Source organism: Acomys minous (genome assembly GCF_964271855.1).
Source record: "Acomys minous genome assembly, chromosome: 13".
Taxonomy (NCBI): Eukaryota; Metazoa; Chordata; class Mammalia; order Rodentia; family Muridae; genus Acomys; species Acomys minous.
This window is the reverse complement of record NC_140495.1, coordinates 54,109,850-54,126,921: the sequence shown is the minus strand read 5'-3', so window position 1 is coordinate 54,126,921 and position 17,072 is coordinate 54,109,850. Positions and strand designations below refer to the sequence as shown.

Sequence of the window (17,072 nt, the reverse complement as noted above, 5' to 3'; positions counted from 1 at the left end):
GCTTTAGTAAAGTAAATATATAGAAAAAAGATTCAGCATTCCACTAGCTACCACAGGAAACCTGGTATTACTGTATTAGTGCCAAATGGAGACAAACTTCAAGGAAAACAAACCAGGCACACTTCAGAAGCTCAATACAGCAGGAGGCCACAGTAACTTAAAATATTTCTGTAAATAATATCTCAAAAGCACAATGCAGACATGACTAAAGTCAAGAGCATAGCAAAATCAACACTAAGTTACCTTAACACTTCTGTCTAAGTTAAACAAAGAGAGGACGGTGAATGGAAAACACACTGGTTCTCATAATGCCACCCACAAGCCCAAAGTTCAGTGTTTATGTTCTCTGCAGCACACAAAAAACATGTGCAGAAGTGGAACATGTACTGTTTCAAAAAGCCAGCCTCAATTTTCCAAGTTTTGAGCTTGCATAGAATGTGCCCCTTGTCACCCTGCCTTCTATCACAGACAGACAAGTCGCTTTAAGGAAACATTCAAACACGCCATATTGGCAAATTAATTAGTTCTTCTAACACACCCAGAGTCTGAGAGGAAATCACCAGGAAAATCAGAATCACCTGAGCAGGGCATGTAGCGAACGATAGATCAAAGCCGTGGAGGTCAACCAAGACGCAGTTGAAAAGTAAGCCACAGCCTTAAATCTATGTATTAGAACCTCAGGCTTAGTGATAGAAAAGTCTATCTCACACGCTCATAAAACAGTAACATATTGAACCAAAAATCAAATAAAGGCATGGTGAGAAGTAGACAAGAACACAAACTGAGGACACAAACAACTAATAAAATAGGATTTGTAAGCTCTGCAGTTAACACTGTGACAACATCAACAAAAATGACAAACTCCTGGAAAGAGCGATGACGAAGAAACAAAGGACAGTAGAGCTGCAAGACACTGGAAATTAAAATCCTATGAACATTATTAAAAAGAAAATAGTATATTTTAATAGTACCATCTGAAGGAATCAAAATCAACAATTCTAAGTGAGCACATGTTAACTCTGTCACAAACAGAGATGAGTGGGATGACAAATACAACTGGACATGTCACTGAAAACTTGTCCTCAGAGGAGTCCACGTCCTGAGCACGGTCACTGTTGAACTCCGTATGTATGTAACAGAAGAGCCAATGGCTTTATTGCTTTTTATTTTCTTCTTAAACATTCCTAGAATAAAGAAAGCTGAAATTCCATTCCATTTACTTTACAAGACAGACTGCCAATGTATGAAAATGTGACATAGGTACAACACAGGAGCAAAGAGCTCAGAACAGCATCGTTCATGATACAAAAACAAACCTCTGGGAAAATTTCTAGCAAGTGACATGTGATGGTGTTTACACACCACACAATGGACTCCAGGAATGGAAGAATACTGTGTGAGCCCCAGAGATCTTGCTATCCGTGCTGGCTAAACGAGAAGGGCTCTGTAAGCTCATGTGCTTGAATACACAGTGCCCAGCTGATGGACTTATTTTGGAAGGATTAGGAGGTGTGGCCTTGTTGGAGGAAGTGTGTCACTGAGGGTGAGCTTGGATGTTTCAAAAGCTTGTGCCTTTTAGTTTTCTCAGTTGTCTCTCTCTCTCTCTCTCTCTCTCTCTCTCTCTTCTTCTTCTTCTTCTTCTTCTTCTCTCTCTCTCTCTCTCTCTCTCTCTCTCTCTCTCTCTCTCTCTCTCTCTCTCTCTCTCTCTCTGTGTGTGTGTGTGTCTGCCTCATGTTTGTGGATCAGGTGTAGCTCTCAGCTACCTCCCCAGCACCATGTCTGCCTGTGTGCTGCCATGCTTCCCACCATAATGGCCTCACCCTGTGGAACAGTAAATCCAAATTAAATACTTTATTTTATAAGTTATCTTGGCCATGATGTCTTGTCAGAACAATGAAAGTTTGATGAAAGTCAGAATTGCCTTGAATAGCATGGAAAAATGACAGGTGAACTGTGAATCTATATAGAGAAAAGTTAAATTATATGTGGCTCCAACTAACACTCAGTTTTAAAACAATCCATGAAGTATTGGTGTATCAGTAAAGATGCTTACATCCAAGCCTGAGGACATGAGTTCAGACACACATGGTCAGGGGAGTGAACTGAGCGCCACAATTTGTCCTGACTTTAACATGGTTGCCATGGCAGACACAAGTGGTCAAACAAACACACACACACATACACACACACACACACACACACACACACACACACACACACACAGTGAGAGGGGGAGAGAGAGAGAGAGAGAGAGAGAGAGAGAGAGAGAGAGAGAGAGAGACCATATGCAATTACCAACAAGCAAACTCAAGGAGCCAATACTATCATTCATCAGGAAATCAGTCTGTCATCTGAAAAGCAAGGACCACAAAGAGCAGGGCTGCAGGGAGCTCAGTAGCACAGCCCTTGTCTGGGGTTTTCTCCCCAGCGCCGAGGAATGCAAGGAGAAGAGGGAGCTCAGGTCAATCACACCCTTTGCTATCAGATTCAGAAACAGTAGGGCACTGACATCAGTCCTAGTCTTTAGGACCCAACTGCCTCATTCCTCTGCAGAATGTTCTACAAAATCACATGTATGTGTGATGCACATAGTGTGCACAAGAAGGTTCACACTAGCTTTACCTGTAACTGGGAACAGCTCAAGAGTCTGACCAGAATAATGAAGTGCTAGACAACAATTCAAGTAGACGATTACTTGGAAGTACAGACTGCAGCGTGATGGATCTCACAGGTTTACTATTGGTCCAAAGAAGCTAAATACAAAACACTGCACACAGATGGTTCAAAGATGAACGATAAAAACAAGCAAAACTAATGTCAGAGTCCAAGTTAGGGAAGTGCTGGTCCTGGGAAATGAGGAAGGTAGAGAGTTTAGCTTTTGCTTGGTTGGTTTTCACTCTTTACATTAACGGCAGCAGTGTTTGAAGCTCTTGGTAATAGTTAATCCTGACCTTGCGGTAAGTGCAACAAAAAAACCGTTAACTTTCTGACAATCCCTGTCCACCTGAATGACAGTCTTCTATTTTCCAGTACATGTTTTAAGGTTCAGTAAAAATATTTTAATGGATGTCTGTTGGTCTCAAGATAAAGAATGTATAAAATCTGCAGGGAGAAAAATTAACAGGGAAATACAGCCAAAGACATGGGTAGATCTGAAGAGGATTCAGAAATGGAGAATAAAGTCAACAGACTGCCAATCCCATTGGAGACTGAGGGGAAAAACAAAAATGACAAGGCAGCATGTCAAGCTCACCAAATTGAACAGATTTTTGTTTGTTTGTTTGTTTGTTTGTTTGTTTTTGAGACAGGGTCTCTATATATAGCCCTGTTCTGGAACTCTATGTAGACCAGGCTAGCCTTGAACTCACAAAGATCCACTTGCTCCTGCTTCCCAAGTCAAATGGACTTTTGAAAAAATTAAAGTTAACCTCCAAAGCCATTCTAAGCTTGTAAGAAATCGCCAATAGTCCTACTGAGTAAAATTGATATGAAACTTTGGAAGCAAGTTATGACATCAGTGAAACAGAATAATTCCTTATTTGCATCTTAGCCATGTAGCAGCTGTGGGGGGGGGCTGATCAAGCACCCTGAGAGCCTCCCCCTCTGTCAGAGATACATAAGGCAGGTGTGAGGACACTCATTTCCTCACCAGGAGGCAAAGAACCCAGGTGAATAGGAAGAGAGCCAGCGGGCTTTCAGACGAAAGGCTCTGTTTGAAGGACAAGTAGCTCGTGTTAGACCAGGTCAGGGAAAGAGAGGAGGAGTGTGGGTCTCTATCCTGAAATGAGGACTAAAAGAGTCTCCACAGCTGTAGGAGAAGCGATGATCAATCATTGGCCAGTATGGATGAAAGCTTCAATGAAATGCACCGCTTCCCAGGAAACAATCTTCTACGGAAATTCAGCAAAGGAAAATGTGAGAGAGTTGAATAATCCCGTCACTGCAGAGTAAGTGCGGGGGAGGGGGTGATCAGGTGAAATCCAGAAAGCCGTGGTTGTCAACCTGTGGTTCCTGACCCCCACAGAAGTCGCATATCAGATACCCTGCATATCAGATGTTTACATTACAATTCAGAGCAGCAGCAAAATCACAAAAGTTATGGAGGTGAAATGAAAATAATCGTATACCATTTGAGTCTTTCTGCTTCTGGGTTAACTCACTCATTATGATCATTTCTAGCTCAATCCATTTATCCACAAATTTCGGGAATTCCTTGTTTTTAATAGCTGAATAGTATTCCATAGTGTATATGTACCACAATTTCTTTATCCATTCTTCTATTGAGGGACACTTAGGCTGTTTCCATGTTCTGGCTATTATGAATAAGGCTGCTATGAACATGGTTGAGCAAATTTTCTTGGACTCAAATGGTATATACTCACTTATATTTGCATATTAGCCCAACGGGCATGTCCCACGAAAGCCTTCACTTACCAGGAAACTGTGACAGAGGAGAGGACATTCTAGTGGGACTCTAGATGAGAGAATCATGGGAGAAAGGCAAAGTAGAAGGACCCAGAGGGTCCTAGAAGCCTACAAGTAGAACATTATGATAGGCAGATTTGGTCCCAGGGGTCCCGCTCAAACTAAGGCACCAGCCAAGGACAATACAGGCGGTAAACCTTAAACCCCTACCCAGATCTAGACAATGGACAGAACACTCTCCACAGTAGAGTGGAGAGTGGGATATTACTTTCTCACATACTCTGGTGCCTCACCTTTGACCATGTCCCCTGGAGGGGGAGACCTGGTGGCACTCAGAGGAAGGACAGCAGGTTACCAAGAAGAGACTTGATACCCTATGATCATATAGAGGGGGAGGTAATCCCCCTCAGGAACAGTCATAGGGGAGGGGAATAAGGGGAAATTGGGAGGGAGGGAAGAATGGGAGGATACAAGGGATGGGATAACCATTGAGATGTAACAAGAATAAATTAATAAAGGAGGAAAAAAAGAAAAAGAAAATAATCGTACAGTTGGGGGTCACCACAACAGGAGTAAATGGCATAAAGGCTGAGGAGCAGGAAGCAGGAGGAATATCTGGGCTGAGGAGCAGGAAGCAGGAGGATTAGCTGGGCTGAGGAGCAGGAAGCAGGAGGATTAGCTGGGCTGAGGAGCAGGAAGCAGGAGGAGGAGCTGGGCTGAGGAGCAGGAAGCAGGAGGAGTAGCTGGCCTGAGGAGCAGGAAGCAGGAGGAGGAGCTGGGCTGAGGAGCAGGAAGCAGGAGGAGGAGCTGGGCTGAGGAGCAGGAAGCAGGAGGAGGAGCTGGGCTGAGGAGCAGGAAGCAGGAGGAGGAGCTGGGCTGAGGAGCAGGAAGCAGGAGGAGGAGCTGGGCTGAGGAGCAGGAAGCAGGAGGAGGAGCTGGGCTGAGGAGCAGGAAGCAGGAGGAGGAGCTGGGCTGAGGAGCAGGAAGCAGGAGGAGGAGCTGGCTGAGGAGCAGGAAGCAGGAGGAGGAGCTGGGCTGAGGAGCAGGAAGCAGGAGGAGGAGCTGGGCTGAGGAGCAGGAAGCAGGAGGAGGAGGAGCTGGGCTGAGGAGCAGGAAGCAGGAGGAGGGACTGAGCTCCAGAGTCAAGCTGAGCCTTGTCTGTGGAGTCAAAGCCAAGTTACAGTGGAAACAAGATGAAGAAAGATGCACATGGGAAGACGCGCTGGTCACATGTCAAAGGGAAAGCAGCTAATGAATGTTAATGGTCAAACACTATAGGAAGCCATGGTGGGAACCGACTGTGGCAGCCACCTGCTGGGGGCAATGTGTGCTGAGTAACACGGAACAGGGATGGCAGGAGTGACCTTAGGCGTGAATATGTGTAATTTGTAATTTTCAAAGCAACTTTCTAACAAACCAGTGTGAGTGACAAAAGATAAGCAGGAGAGTATGAAAATGGATAACTGGTGGCATAAAGAGGATACAACAATATTACAAAATAACAACAATCATACATTTAAAGTAATTATCAGGATTACTCTCACTTGTTGTCTGAAGCACACCAAAAATCTCCTAACTGTGCCCTGAAGAATTCAATTTACCCTTTTAAAAAAGTGGGTTTTATATTAGGAGATTGCAATATCAACAGAGGGTGGCGGTGCTGTTGTCTTGCTCTGTTTGTTTGTTTTTACCTTATACCACTTTATTGAATCCAAAACACAACTGTCTGGAAAGGTCAGATGACACGCCAGACTGCCCGACATTCCAATGGGTAACGTCTGTTGGTACTCGTCTGCTGAATTCATGGGACTCTCCATGGACGAGTCACACCAATGCTTTTTAAAAATGGTTATGTTTATAGCTATTCGGTAACAGCTGTGGGCATTCCTGAAAACAAAACAAACAACAAACAAACCAACAGCAGGTTGAGCCCAGTGAACTCCTAGGCAGTCCCGGAATTCATTGAGTCATTTTCCCATCTTCTCTGATTATTTTCCAGACCCTGTACAACCCCTCTGCCTCATAAGAAGTAACGAGCAGCCCAGAAGCACGCATTACCCTAGGGTAAGTGGCGTTTATGCAGGGTGGACAGTGACATCTCAGCCAGCTTCGCCCAGCCTGACTGATGGACACTGTAGGCCTCTTCAATTGTTTCTCTGAAGAGACTCTACAGTGTTCACTCTGCACCTCAGCCACAAAAGTCACCTACGCTTATGCATGAAGAAGCATCAGATAAAACAAAGGATTGGTGAAATATAAAGCACCTGTCCGTGCCACTTAAATATACTGAAGGCAGGAAAACCACAGACCAAAAACAGTTCCAGATCAGCAGAGATTAAATCTGTATGCACTTGCCATAGGAAAACCAGGATTTAGAGAGAGAACATAGTAGGTTGTTGCCACTCAAGATTGTACCGAAATTCGCAGCATTATGGTCTGTGGCCAAATATGGGTTAAAAGTGGGTTTTGCTGAAGTCTTGGAAAGCTTCACAAACTGAACCCTGAAACATTTCAGTTAAAAAGATGCAACTTGTGCTCCAAAAATTATGTATAAATCTGTTCTGCTTTCAAATGTGCTTACTGGAAGCCATCTCATACCAGCTTGAGGATGTCCTGTATTTGTGCCGCGTTGCACTTGTCTTTAAGAACGTGCCTGCTGGTGGCTCAATCTATCCTTTTGGTACTTAGGGGCCTATGTAATTAGGAAACTGGTAGAGGCTATATAACATGTCTAAAATAATAAAGGTTAACAGCACCCTCTTTTTTAGAAGATGTATATAGAAATGGAGAGGGAAACCCACTAATCAGTTCTACTTTAAGTGAAGGACTTACCTTATAACACACTGGTAGATGCCCGAGTCACCCTGTGCCAAGGGAAGAAACAAAATCCAGGACTGGTCCTGGTGGACTCTAAGCTGCTGGTTGCTGGACACTGGACTCTTGTTGGGTGTTTTGTACCACATCAGGCTGACAGCCCTGTTTGTTACTAGGGGGTATGTGCAATTGAAAGCAAAAGGCTGGCCCTCTGAAATCATTTTGGGGTGCATTTCAGCAACCTCGCATGTATCTAGAGGAGAAAAGAAGGAAGGAGAAATACGGTGACAGAAAACTGGTGTCACTGATCACTTCAGGATGTAACTTGCTCTGGGCAATGTGACATTTTATCTAGGGACTTGTTCAGTTGAGGACTTTCCCAAACTAGCCCAGTCATTTAAGGACAGGGCTTCCCCAGCCCCCTCCCCTTTGCCCTTCCTCCTCTGCCCTCCTCCTCACAGCACAGACACATCCTGGCCATCTTTTCTTCCTGCGCTTGCAGTCAGTTACTGACTTGGATGAAAGGCATCCTCACCCACTGTGGATGGTGGTTTAAAGCCCATTTCTACCAGCTTAGTTTGTCTTAGGCTGTTCTGTGTCTGACAGCTTTGGACCATAAAATAACCCTTCATATGAAACAGACACCACTAGTGATCCATCCATTCAACACTGGAATTGAGTCCACATGAGTCTCTGAGGACTTCTCTGTATCACCTAAGTTAGTCCAAAGCTCAAAAGTGGCACTTAGTGTTGAGCACTTGGGGCTGAACTTTTCCTATTCCCCATTTTTTTGTCCTCTGCCTACCAGATCATCTGGAGGAAAGCGTGATTAGTAAGGCTGGGGCTCAGGTGATGCCCTGGAAAGTGAGTCAGTTGCCTGGAGATGAGTGACAGGAGATGCTGCTCAGGAGGCGACAGGCCTCTGGTACCCAAGGACTCACAGAACTTACCTGCTGTCACAACGAGTGGAAGCACAAAAGACACCCCACAGAGCAGCAAGGATGGCACCCCCATTTTGGGCTACATAGGAAAAAGAAGACATGGGAGAAGTAAGGGGTGTAGCGGAGTGGGGTCCCTTCCCACAAACCGCGGGGCTCAGACGTCTGAGAACCCAGAAAATGAGATCCGAGCCCAGGTCGCTGGCCTTCTGCTCTCCATGAGCTTTTCTCCACATTGGTCTCACCTTTCCAAGGCTCACCTTGTCCCAGCCATACTCCATGCACTTTGCTATGCCAGACCTTCAGAAGTCAGTAAACTCACACCAGCCTGTGGAGGGGACCAGTGGGGAGGTTGGGGGATTTGATGGTATCTCTTGCCCTTACTTGGACCAAGCCAGGGTCAGATGATCCAACTGCAGCCATAGCAGGCTATGGACCCACCCCTTGTGAGCCTGGAATTAGATCTGCCTGGGTCTGATGGGCTCCCCGGAAATCCCAGATCCCTGCTTCCTGACCAGTCTGCACTGGCCCCTCTGAGAAGAGCAAGGCCAGGCAGGAATTGGAGGGGAGGACCAGAGCCCGAAGACCCCAACCCAGTTTCCGGGAAAAGTTGCCTAGTGCCCCAGTGAGGATCCCTGGCTCCCCTCTGCACTCTCCTAGCAATGATGCTGCCAGGGCCAGGTGGAGGATGCTCCACCTGCCTTTGGGCTTGCAGAGCAATGAGTCTCTGTGAAGAAAAGCAGGAAACCCAGCCAGGAACAGGATCCCAGTCAGACAGCCTGAGCCGCGGGGCGTGGCAAACTCACCTTCCTCAAGTGGAACAGGACAGAAAGAATCCGTCCCTGCAATGGCTTTCAGTTTTGTGTTTTTTGTTTTGTTTTGTTTTGTTTTGTTTTTTGCCTGATTCCGAGGTAACATGTTCCTCTATCAGGAATGTTGTCTTCAATCAGCTCCAGATTGTAGGTGGGGCAGGGTTATCAACCTTCCCTTTCCAAATTTTATTTGAGAGGTTCTTATATGGCCAGCACTGCCTAATATGGGCTATGCCAGACATGGACGCCATTCCACGTGGCTTCTGGAGAAAAGTATTAACCCTCAGTCCTCCTTTTCAATATTCAGTAAAACAGACATCCCGCAGGTTGAGCACATCTGCAGTCTAAACTTGTCAAGAAGCTCTGCTTGCCTGGACCTGTTGCCCTGCCCCAGAGGCACAGGAGACCCCACCCCACCACACACACACACACACACACACTCACACAGACACACACAGACACACACAGACAGACAGACAGACACACACACACACACACACACACACACACACACACACACTGTGTACTGAGGAGAAGAGAAAGACAGTAAGTGCTGTCGCCCAGCTGCTTCTTAGATGAACATTCCTGAGGGTCTTTGTGGAATTAGGGACAGTGAGACTAGGGGTCCCAAGCATACAGAGTTTAGATGGCTAGGTGTCCATTGTGCCTTGCCAGAAGCACTCTGGACCCAAGCTTTACACTTCCGGGACGATCTCTATGATGATTAAGTGTTTGTTTTTTTTTTTTTTTTTGCTGCATGAAAAATCGACCGCTGAGTTTAGATACAAAACAGATTTGAGGGTTGTAAGCTTTTCAATAAAAACAAAACAAAACAAAAAAGAAAACCATGGCATTAAGTGAATTAAGAAACAGAAGAAATGGACACTTCAGGTTCTGCCTATACGGACATTAAACAAGAAGGAAACAGGGAAGAGTGACTAGGCGGTGGGTGAAAGAAGCTGGTAAGAGGACCCCAATAACGTACAATTAACACAGAACTGATTAAAGTTTTTAAAATAAAAAATATGAAACTATAACATGTTTGCATGCAGAACCTCCCAGAGAAACTATGGAAGGCGCTGAGCAGGTACTTACAGAGGTCCCAAAGCAGAACTTCAGGGGCGTGTGTGATGGTCAGAGGAAACCCTGCCGTGGTAGGAACTTAGTGCATTCTGTCTCTTCACTTGTCCTCCCCGCTTTTCACGTCCATGGCTTTCTCTTTACGTGCATATCACGTGGTCGTAAATGGCTACGTAATTCCAAACAAGCCGCGTCCTGTAAGCAACACACAGAAGGAATCCTCTCCGGGCTCCCTGTGTCTATCCTAACATGCCCAAATCTCTGTCTTAAACTTGCTACCTAATCTTTCTTGCTCCTCCTCCTCCGTGTGGCAGAGGGGGAGGTGGGAGGGAGGGAGAGAGAGAGGATGAGAGACAGACAGACAGAGAGACAGGCACAGAGATAGAGAGACAGAGACAGAGACAAAGAGAGACAGAGACACAGTTTCTTAAGCACTGTAAGGTATTCTTACATAGGTTTTATTACTCACTATAAAAATTTACTACATACATACTTATATAACTTAGGTTTTCATAGAAGCATATTTGTGGGATTTAAAAATTTGAGGTATTGTCCTTCTTAATACAGGCTTGCTGTTGTAGCGTATCTCATTGATATGAGCATGCGCAACCATATGGCATCCCATAGTATGAGCATGCGCAACCTAGCGTCAGTCTCCTTTAGCCGGTTTGGTTGTTCCAATTTTGTACTTTTCCATTTACTATGAACACTGTTGTTGGGGCAGTTCTGGCAATGTCTTCTCGCATGTCTGAGAGCAGCTCCGGGACTATTAGGCAAGTGTCCTCATCTGCGTTGGCAAAGCTCTCATTGTTTCTCTAGCGAAGGTTTTCATTGTCTGTTCTTCCCAAACATTAACGACACCCCTACGTGCCAGATGACAGACATGCTGGGTGCCAGAAACACAGCTTACAGGCACGGGCCTTTCCACAGCTTGCGGTCATTATTTTCTGGTTTTAAGAAAAAGATATTCAACTATTAAGAAGCACACAAAATATGTAATATGATGAAGAGATAAAAGGGGCGTTATAAGTCCCACCCTTTCTCCTGAACAGTGGCCAGGAGGCTCAAGGTAGAGGTCTGGAGAGGAGCTCCCTATTTTTACTTTTTAAGGTTTATTTTTATTATTTTTAATTATGTGTGCACATCTGTGTCGGGTATATGCATGTGACCGCAGGTGACCATAGGGTCCAGAAGAGGGTGTCAGATCCCTTGGCACTGGAATTACAGGTGCTTCTGAGCCACCTGACATGGGTTCTGGGAACCAAACTCTGGTTTTCGGCAACAGCCATTCACACTTTTAATTGCCGAGCCATCTCCTGTAGAATGAAAAACTAGTACAAAATCTCTGAAGGACAGTGTTTAGGGAGTCCCAAAAAACTGAAATGAAGGCAGTGTGATCACCATACAGTAAACCGGGAGTTGGGTAAACAAGGGTATGGAAGACATGAGGCCAAGAACAACAGTACAATTGCTGAGTTTATTATGGGTAAAATTAAAGGATATTAGAATATTTCAATCTCGAAATATAACATAATCTCATATTTGTTGTTTCACTGTCATTGTTACCACTAAAGATCACCGAGACGGCTGAGCACTAAGTGGATTCCATAGATTTTAAAAACAAGGATCACATAGGAAGCTGGGATGGGAGAGGAAAAGGAGCAATGTAATATCCACACCCAGGCGATGAGTACATGCTGGTGAGCGCTGCAATAGTGCATCCCTGCGGCACAGGCAGTGGGGCCTGGACATCAGCAGCCCGTTTTCAGTAACGAGGTCCTGCGAGAGAGGACCAGGAGTTCAGGAGATGAAGAGGATAGAAGAGAGAAGACAAAGCCTTCAGGATGGGGGATCTGTACAAGCTATGTCTTATACCAAGCAAACATGTTAGAAATCACAGCGTTTTATATACTATTTCCAGGGAGAAATGGGACGTTCAGCAGAAGCGATCATGCAATGGGGCAGAGTCAGCAGAAGGCTAATCAAATCATGACGCAAAGGGATTACAGGACATCTCAAGAACATTATAGACCAAGCATACAATGGTCCTGGAAATGATAGCCGCAGCTCCATACAGTGGGAAGAGCTAGATTCTCAGCATCTGAAGCCACAGCTCCCCTAAGGCCCTGGCCCGTGTCAGTTCTGGCTCTGCCCAGCATGTTCCTGGTTAGAGAAAGAGCTATGTTCCTCCTCCTTGGGGCATCAGGGAAATCCCCGGTTAATCAGCCAGTCAAGCTCTGAGCTGATGAAGACGCCCTCTTGTTGCTCTTCCTGTTTTGATCTACATGCTTGTGACATTGATTTGCACGCTTAAAGCATGTGTTTTCCAAATGTGCACCCCAATAAATCAAGAAATGTCTTGTGAGGAACTCTTAATAAGAGGTAAGGTTGCAGAGCCCCAGTTAGGAAGCTCCTGAAGAGTCTGAGAAATAGGTGATGGGACTGGAGTTTGCCGGCGATGGAGGAGTTTAACAGCTGGAGACATATTTTGGGTCTATACCAATGTCTCAGTTTTTTCTCAATTTCAGTCTAACTTATATGAAATTTAGAGAGCCACAAGCTATACTTTGGGGTCGAACCTAAAGTCTGGATATATGTTGGTTTGAGTGGTAAATGTCTGTTTATAAATGGGACACTGCCTGGTGCAGTAGCCAGCACTGTAGAGCCTTAGAAGGCAATGGTATGTAACATGTGCATCCATACATGCACATAGCCAGGCATCCTTTGGCTTGTGCTTGAAGGAATACCCACTGTGTCCAAGAGATCCCACTGCAAGCTAAAGTCCCACTAGCAAATCATTTCCCTTTTGTAGAAAAAGGAAGCTGTGCTGTGTGGCTTCAGTTGGTGGCTCTAGTTCCATCCCTGTGTCCATAGAAAGAGGAAGCTTGTTTTTCAGAAGGCTGTGAATCTAATGTTTTGGTGATTCCTCAATGTCCCTTCTCTCCAGAACAAGAAACCAGAGTTAGAGATACAAACAAGTCTTCAGGACACTTAGGTATCAGCTGGTGTCTTTTGGTCCTTCCAGCTTGGAAAGCAGGGTGCCATCTGTCTTGATATTCTCTCCAGATGATGCTCATGTCCACAGAGCCCACAGCGAATGGCATATTTTGTTTCCACCCAGCACTGCAATTCACTGTGTTCACACCTAAGTTGCTAAGCCCCACTTTCTTTTGAAAAGAAATGTCATTTAGCTGGTCTAAAAGTGCAATAGTTAAACAATAGCATGCTTTTCCCCGTTTGGTAATATTCTTCAATAAATATAAAATAAGTTGTATCAACAAACAGAGAGACAGATTCAGCCTTTGAAGACTCAATTGTGGCTCCATTTATAAATTCAGAAAACAGGCATTGTAGAACATACCTACTACTACTCCAGTGTCAAACTTTGGTCCCAAAATAGCTGGAGCTATTTTTTTTGTTTCCTAAAAGCAAGCAAAGCAAACAAACAAACAAAAACATTAGAATTGCCTTGCACTTATCTTGAACACACACCTGTTGTGACATTGTTAATCCATATGACAAAGGCTCCAACGTAGCAGCTCTGGATCATCCATGGCTATATATTCTGCCGTTTAGGTTACCGTAGGTCAACACTGGCCCCAAAACATTAAGTAGTAAAAACATTAAAATAATCAACTTGTACATTTTAAATTGTATGCCATCCTGAGTTTTCCCTCCATTCCACCCAAACTAGAAGATGAAGTGTCTCCCTTGTATCCATGCACTGTGTGCTGTCAGTCCAGTTATCATGGTGTCAGCTGCTTGTGTTCAGATAAAGATTCTTCTGTCTCACACAGAGCCATTTACCCTGCAGTAAAGGGATGATGCAGCCTGGTGGCCTTATTCTTGGGGCTAGGGAGGTGACTCAGTGGGCAGGAATAGCTGATGTGCTAAGATGGGACCGGAGTTCGAATCCACAAAACCAATGGAACAAGCTCAGCAGGAATGCATGGGCCTGAAACCCCAGCAGGGGAAGAGACAGACAGAGCATGGAAGCTCCCTGGCCAGTGAGTCTAGTCATGAGTAAGCTCCTGGCTTAGGAAGAGACCTGTCTCTCGGCAGTCTGCGGAGTGATAAAGACATCCAGTGTCCCAAGCCACACAGCCCACCATAGATACACACTCACTGGTGGTCCCTTGATCAGGACTTTTCCAGCACTTCTAGGCAAGTAAACTTCATTGGTTTATAATTGGCTCCATCCTTGGCACTGTGTTCTAGCAGAAGAATATGGCCCCAAGAATTTTGTAGGTGTGACTGATTAAGGACCCGGGGAAAGGGAAGTTATCCTACATCATCCAAGTGGCTATAAATGTGTCTTCATAAGAAAGTCAGAAAGGTCAGACTCGGGGAAATACATCTATGATGGATATGTGTGCATGTGTGTGTGTCAGGGGAAAAGGGTGGGAGGGAGAGGAAGGAGGAGAAAAGGAGAGGAAGGAGAGCAGGGAAAACTGCCGTGTAGTGAGCTGTTGGCTGTGGAGATAAAGAATAGAGACAGCCTCTGGACAGTGAGAAATGGCAGAGAAGTTTATTTCCCCACACTCTCTAAAAAGCTGCTGAAACCTCGACTTCAGCCTAATGAACTTATTCAGAATGTGACCTCCAGAACTCTTAAGTCGAGGTGTGTATGTTGTTTGGGACACTTAGTCTTGGGGTGCTTTGCTGTGATGCATTACCCAATACAGTGATGTGTGGTTGATCAGCTCACTGTAGGTAGGATTTCCACATGTTATAGGCAAAGATTTCTCAACTTCTACATATTTACTCTTCACAAGTTTTTTAGAAAAACGGTTGTGTTCTTTTCTTTTGGTGACATTGAAGGTCCATTTTCAACAATCATTTCTAAAAAACAAAGGTATAGAGGGATTTTATAGTTACTGAAGGAATTTTACAACTACTTCTAATCTTCCAATTTACGCTGATTTCTTTTTATAACCCTGATCTTATACGAAGAAAGTTATTCAGTGATGTATAAACTTTTCTCTACCTCTTCTTACTTCCTAACGGAAAGTTTACAACTGTGATGGGGTGAGAGATTACACTCTAGAACAGTCTATGTAAATGCACACACACACCATCACACCATCCACAACAGCATTTACATAGCACATACACACACCACACATACGTACCAAATATACTGCACACATTCAGCCATACGGCATGGATAGCAGAGCAGCAAATGCTTTTGTTTCAATTTTTATTGTTATCTTTGGTGCTGGATAAATTCAGATTCACAGACCAGGGTAGAAGGATAGACTTAGTTTCAAGAGATCAATAAACAACTGATGATGACACTGTCTCCTGAATATGTGTGCATATGCACTGTGTGCTCTATTTCTCAAGGTATTTAATTCTGTGGTCTTTTTCCTACTATTGAATAAAGTGGAGTTTGGCACAGCCCTTGCACAACTGGCCAAAGGTGAACTTCAGTAGCTTTTATGGTTGTTGACTTCTGTTCTTAGAAGTCAGCAATCTTGAAGATGGTGCTAAATGGCATGTTTTTAAATAACAGTTTTCTAAAAAGTAAAAGCATATTTAATTGCATGTTTGCTTACACCATATATGTAGCATACCAGTCCACATCCTAAAGGTAGCAAACATATTGTTAAATTGTCCTGTGACCGGGAAAAATGTGTGTATAGCTAGGTTTCCCCACGTCCTTTCTACATGTACAATGAGACAGACAGAAGAGTGAAGTGCTCTATTGCTCACAGACTCTCAGATATTTCCCAATGTGTGTGTGCAAGGGAGCTTGACCACTTCCCTCATGCTCAGGTGAAAAAACCAAGCCTTAGAGTAACCAAACAACCTGCCATGGCCTCGTGTGTGTGTGTGTGTGTGTGTGTGTGTGTGTGTGTGTGTGCGCGCGCGCGCGCGCGCGCGTGCGTGTCTTTAATGGATTAGACCAGGATGTAAATGCACATTGGTTTGACCCTAAGGGGCAGAAGTGGCTGGCATAAAATAGATTTTTACACTCCGGGAAGCCTTGTTCTTTATCTTGTAGTTCAACATGGAGAAAAGCAGCTAGGAGTGGAGAGGGTAACCGACTGTCACATGCTAAACAGGAGCGAGTAAGTGGCCATGGAGCAGAGCAGAGATACTTGGCCTAGAAAAGGGCTCAGATTCCCATTGGCAGCACCTCCTTCTTAGGATTCCTCTTCTCAGATCACATAATTTCCCACCTCTGCAGTTCTCAGTTCCTAACAGTCAGCAAATCTTGACAGAGTGCCTGTCATGTGTGGAATCTCTTAGGAATGCCGACCCAAGCAACACTGAGCACTTGCTGTCACATGCATGTTGTAAGTAAACATACAATTGAAAATGTTTTTATTTCTTAAAACACTGTTGTTTAAAAAACCCAGCTTAAAGGCTGATTGCTCAGTTATAGAGCACTTGCCTAGTGTGAATATAATCTTGGGTTCCACCAGCAGCAACATAAAACAAGATGAAAGAAGAAAAGAAAAAGGAAGGAGAAAGAATGAGAAATTAATAAGGAAGGAAATAGAAAGAAAAATGGAGGAGTGGAGGGAGAGGAGGAGGGAGAAAGTAAAGATGTGAAGACTGCTGGTCTCTTCTCCCTGGCTGCTAGCTGAGCTTCCCGTCCACCAGCCTCAGGCTCCTGCCCTCTGCACTCTGTCTCCACCACAGAGAAGCCTCTCTTCCCTATGCCTTTCCTTCTTAGCTGGTTTCCTTCACTTTTTAAAAGATTTCAATTTTTAAAGTTCTGTGTGCATGCAAACATGTGTGAGTATGAATGCAAGTACAGGTGCCTGCGCAGCCCAGAGGAGGACACTCATGCCTAAAGATGGAGCTACAGGTGGTTTTAAGTGCTGGACGGAACTCATGTCTTCTGCAAGAGCAGGGCATTTTCTTACCACTAAACTATCTTCTGCCTCCAATGTCCTCAAAAGCAGCTGGCCATCTCTTTAGCACTTAATTCCTTCTTAAAATATGATGCAGACAATATTGAGAATTGTCACGGACATGAGGATAAGTTCCA

At 44.6% G+C, this 17,072-nt stretch overlaps 1 protein-coding gene across 1 annotated transcript in view; it reads right to left on the bottom strand.

The window, feature by feature from the left end:
* Window positions 1–13,549, bottom strand: part of LOC311580477 (interleukin-1 receptor-like 2) — a 40,152-nt gene extending 26,603 nt beyond the window's left edge. Inside the window, 6 exon segments of the mRNA XM_084752116.1 lie at window positions 6,117–6,312; window positions 7,258–7,492; window positions 8,190–8,259; window positions 8,423–8,505; window positions 10,085–11,016; window positions 11,749–13,549. Of these exon segments, the coding sequence (XP_084608242.1) occupies window positions 6,117–6,312; window positions 7,258–7,492; window positions 8,190–8,259; window positions 8,423–8,458 (537 nt within the window). The 5' untranslated portion in view covers window positions 8,459–8,505; window positions 10,085–11,016; window positions 11,749–13,549.
* Window positions 13,550–17,072: the final 3,523 nt, after the last annotated feature.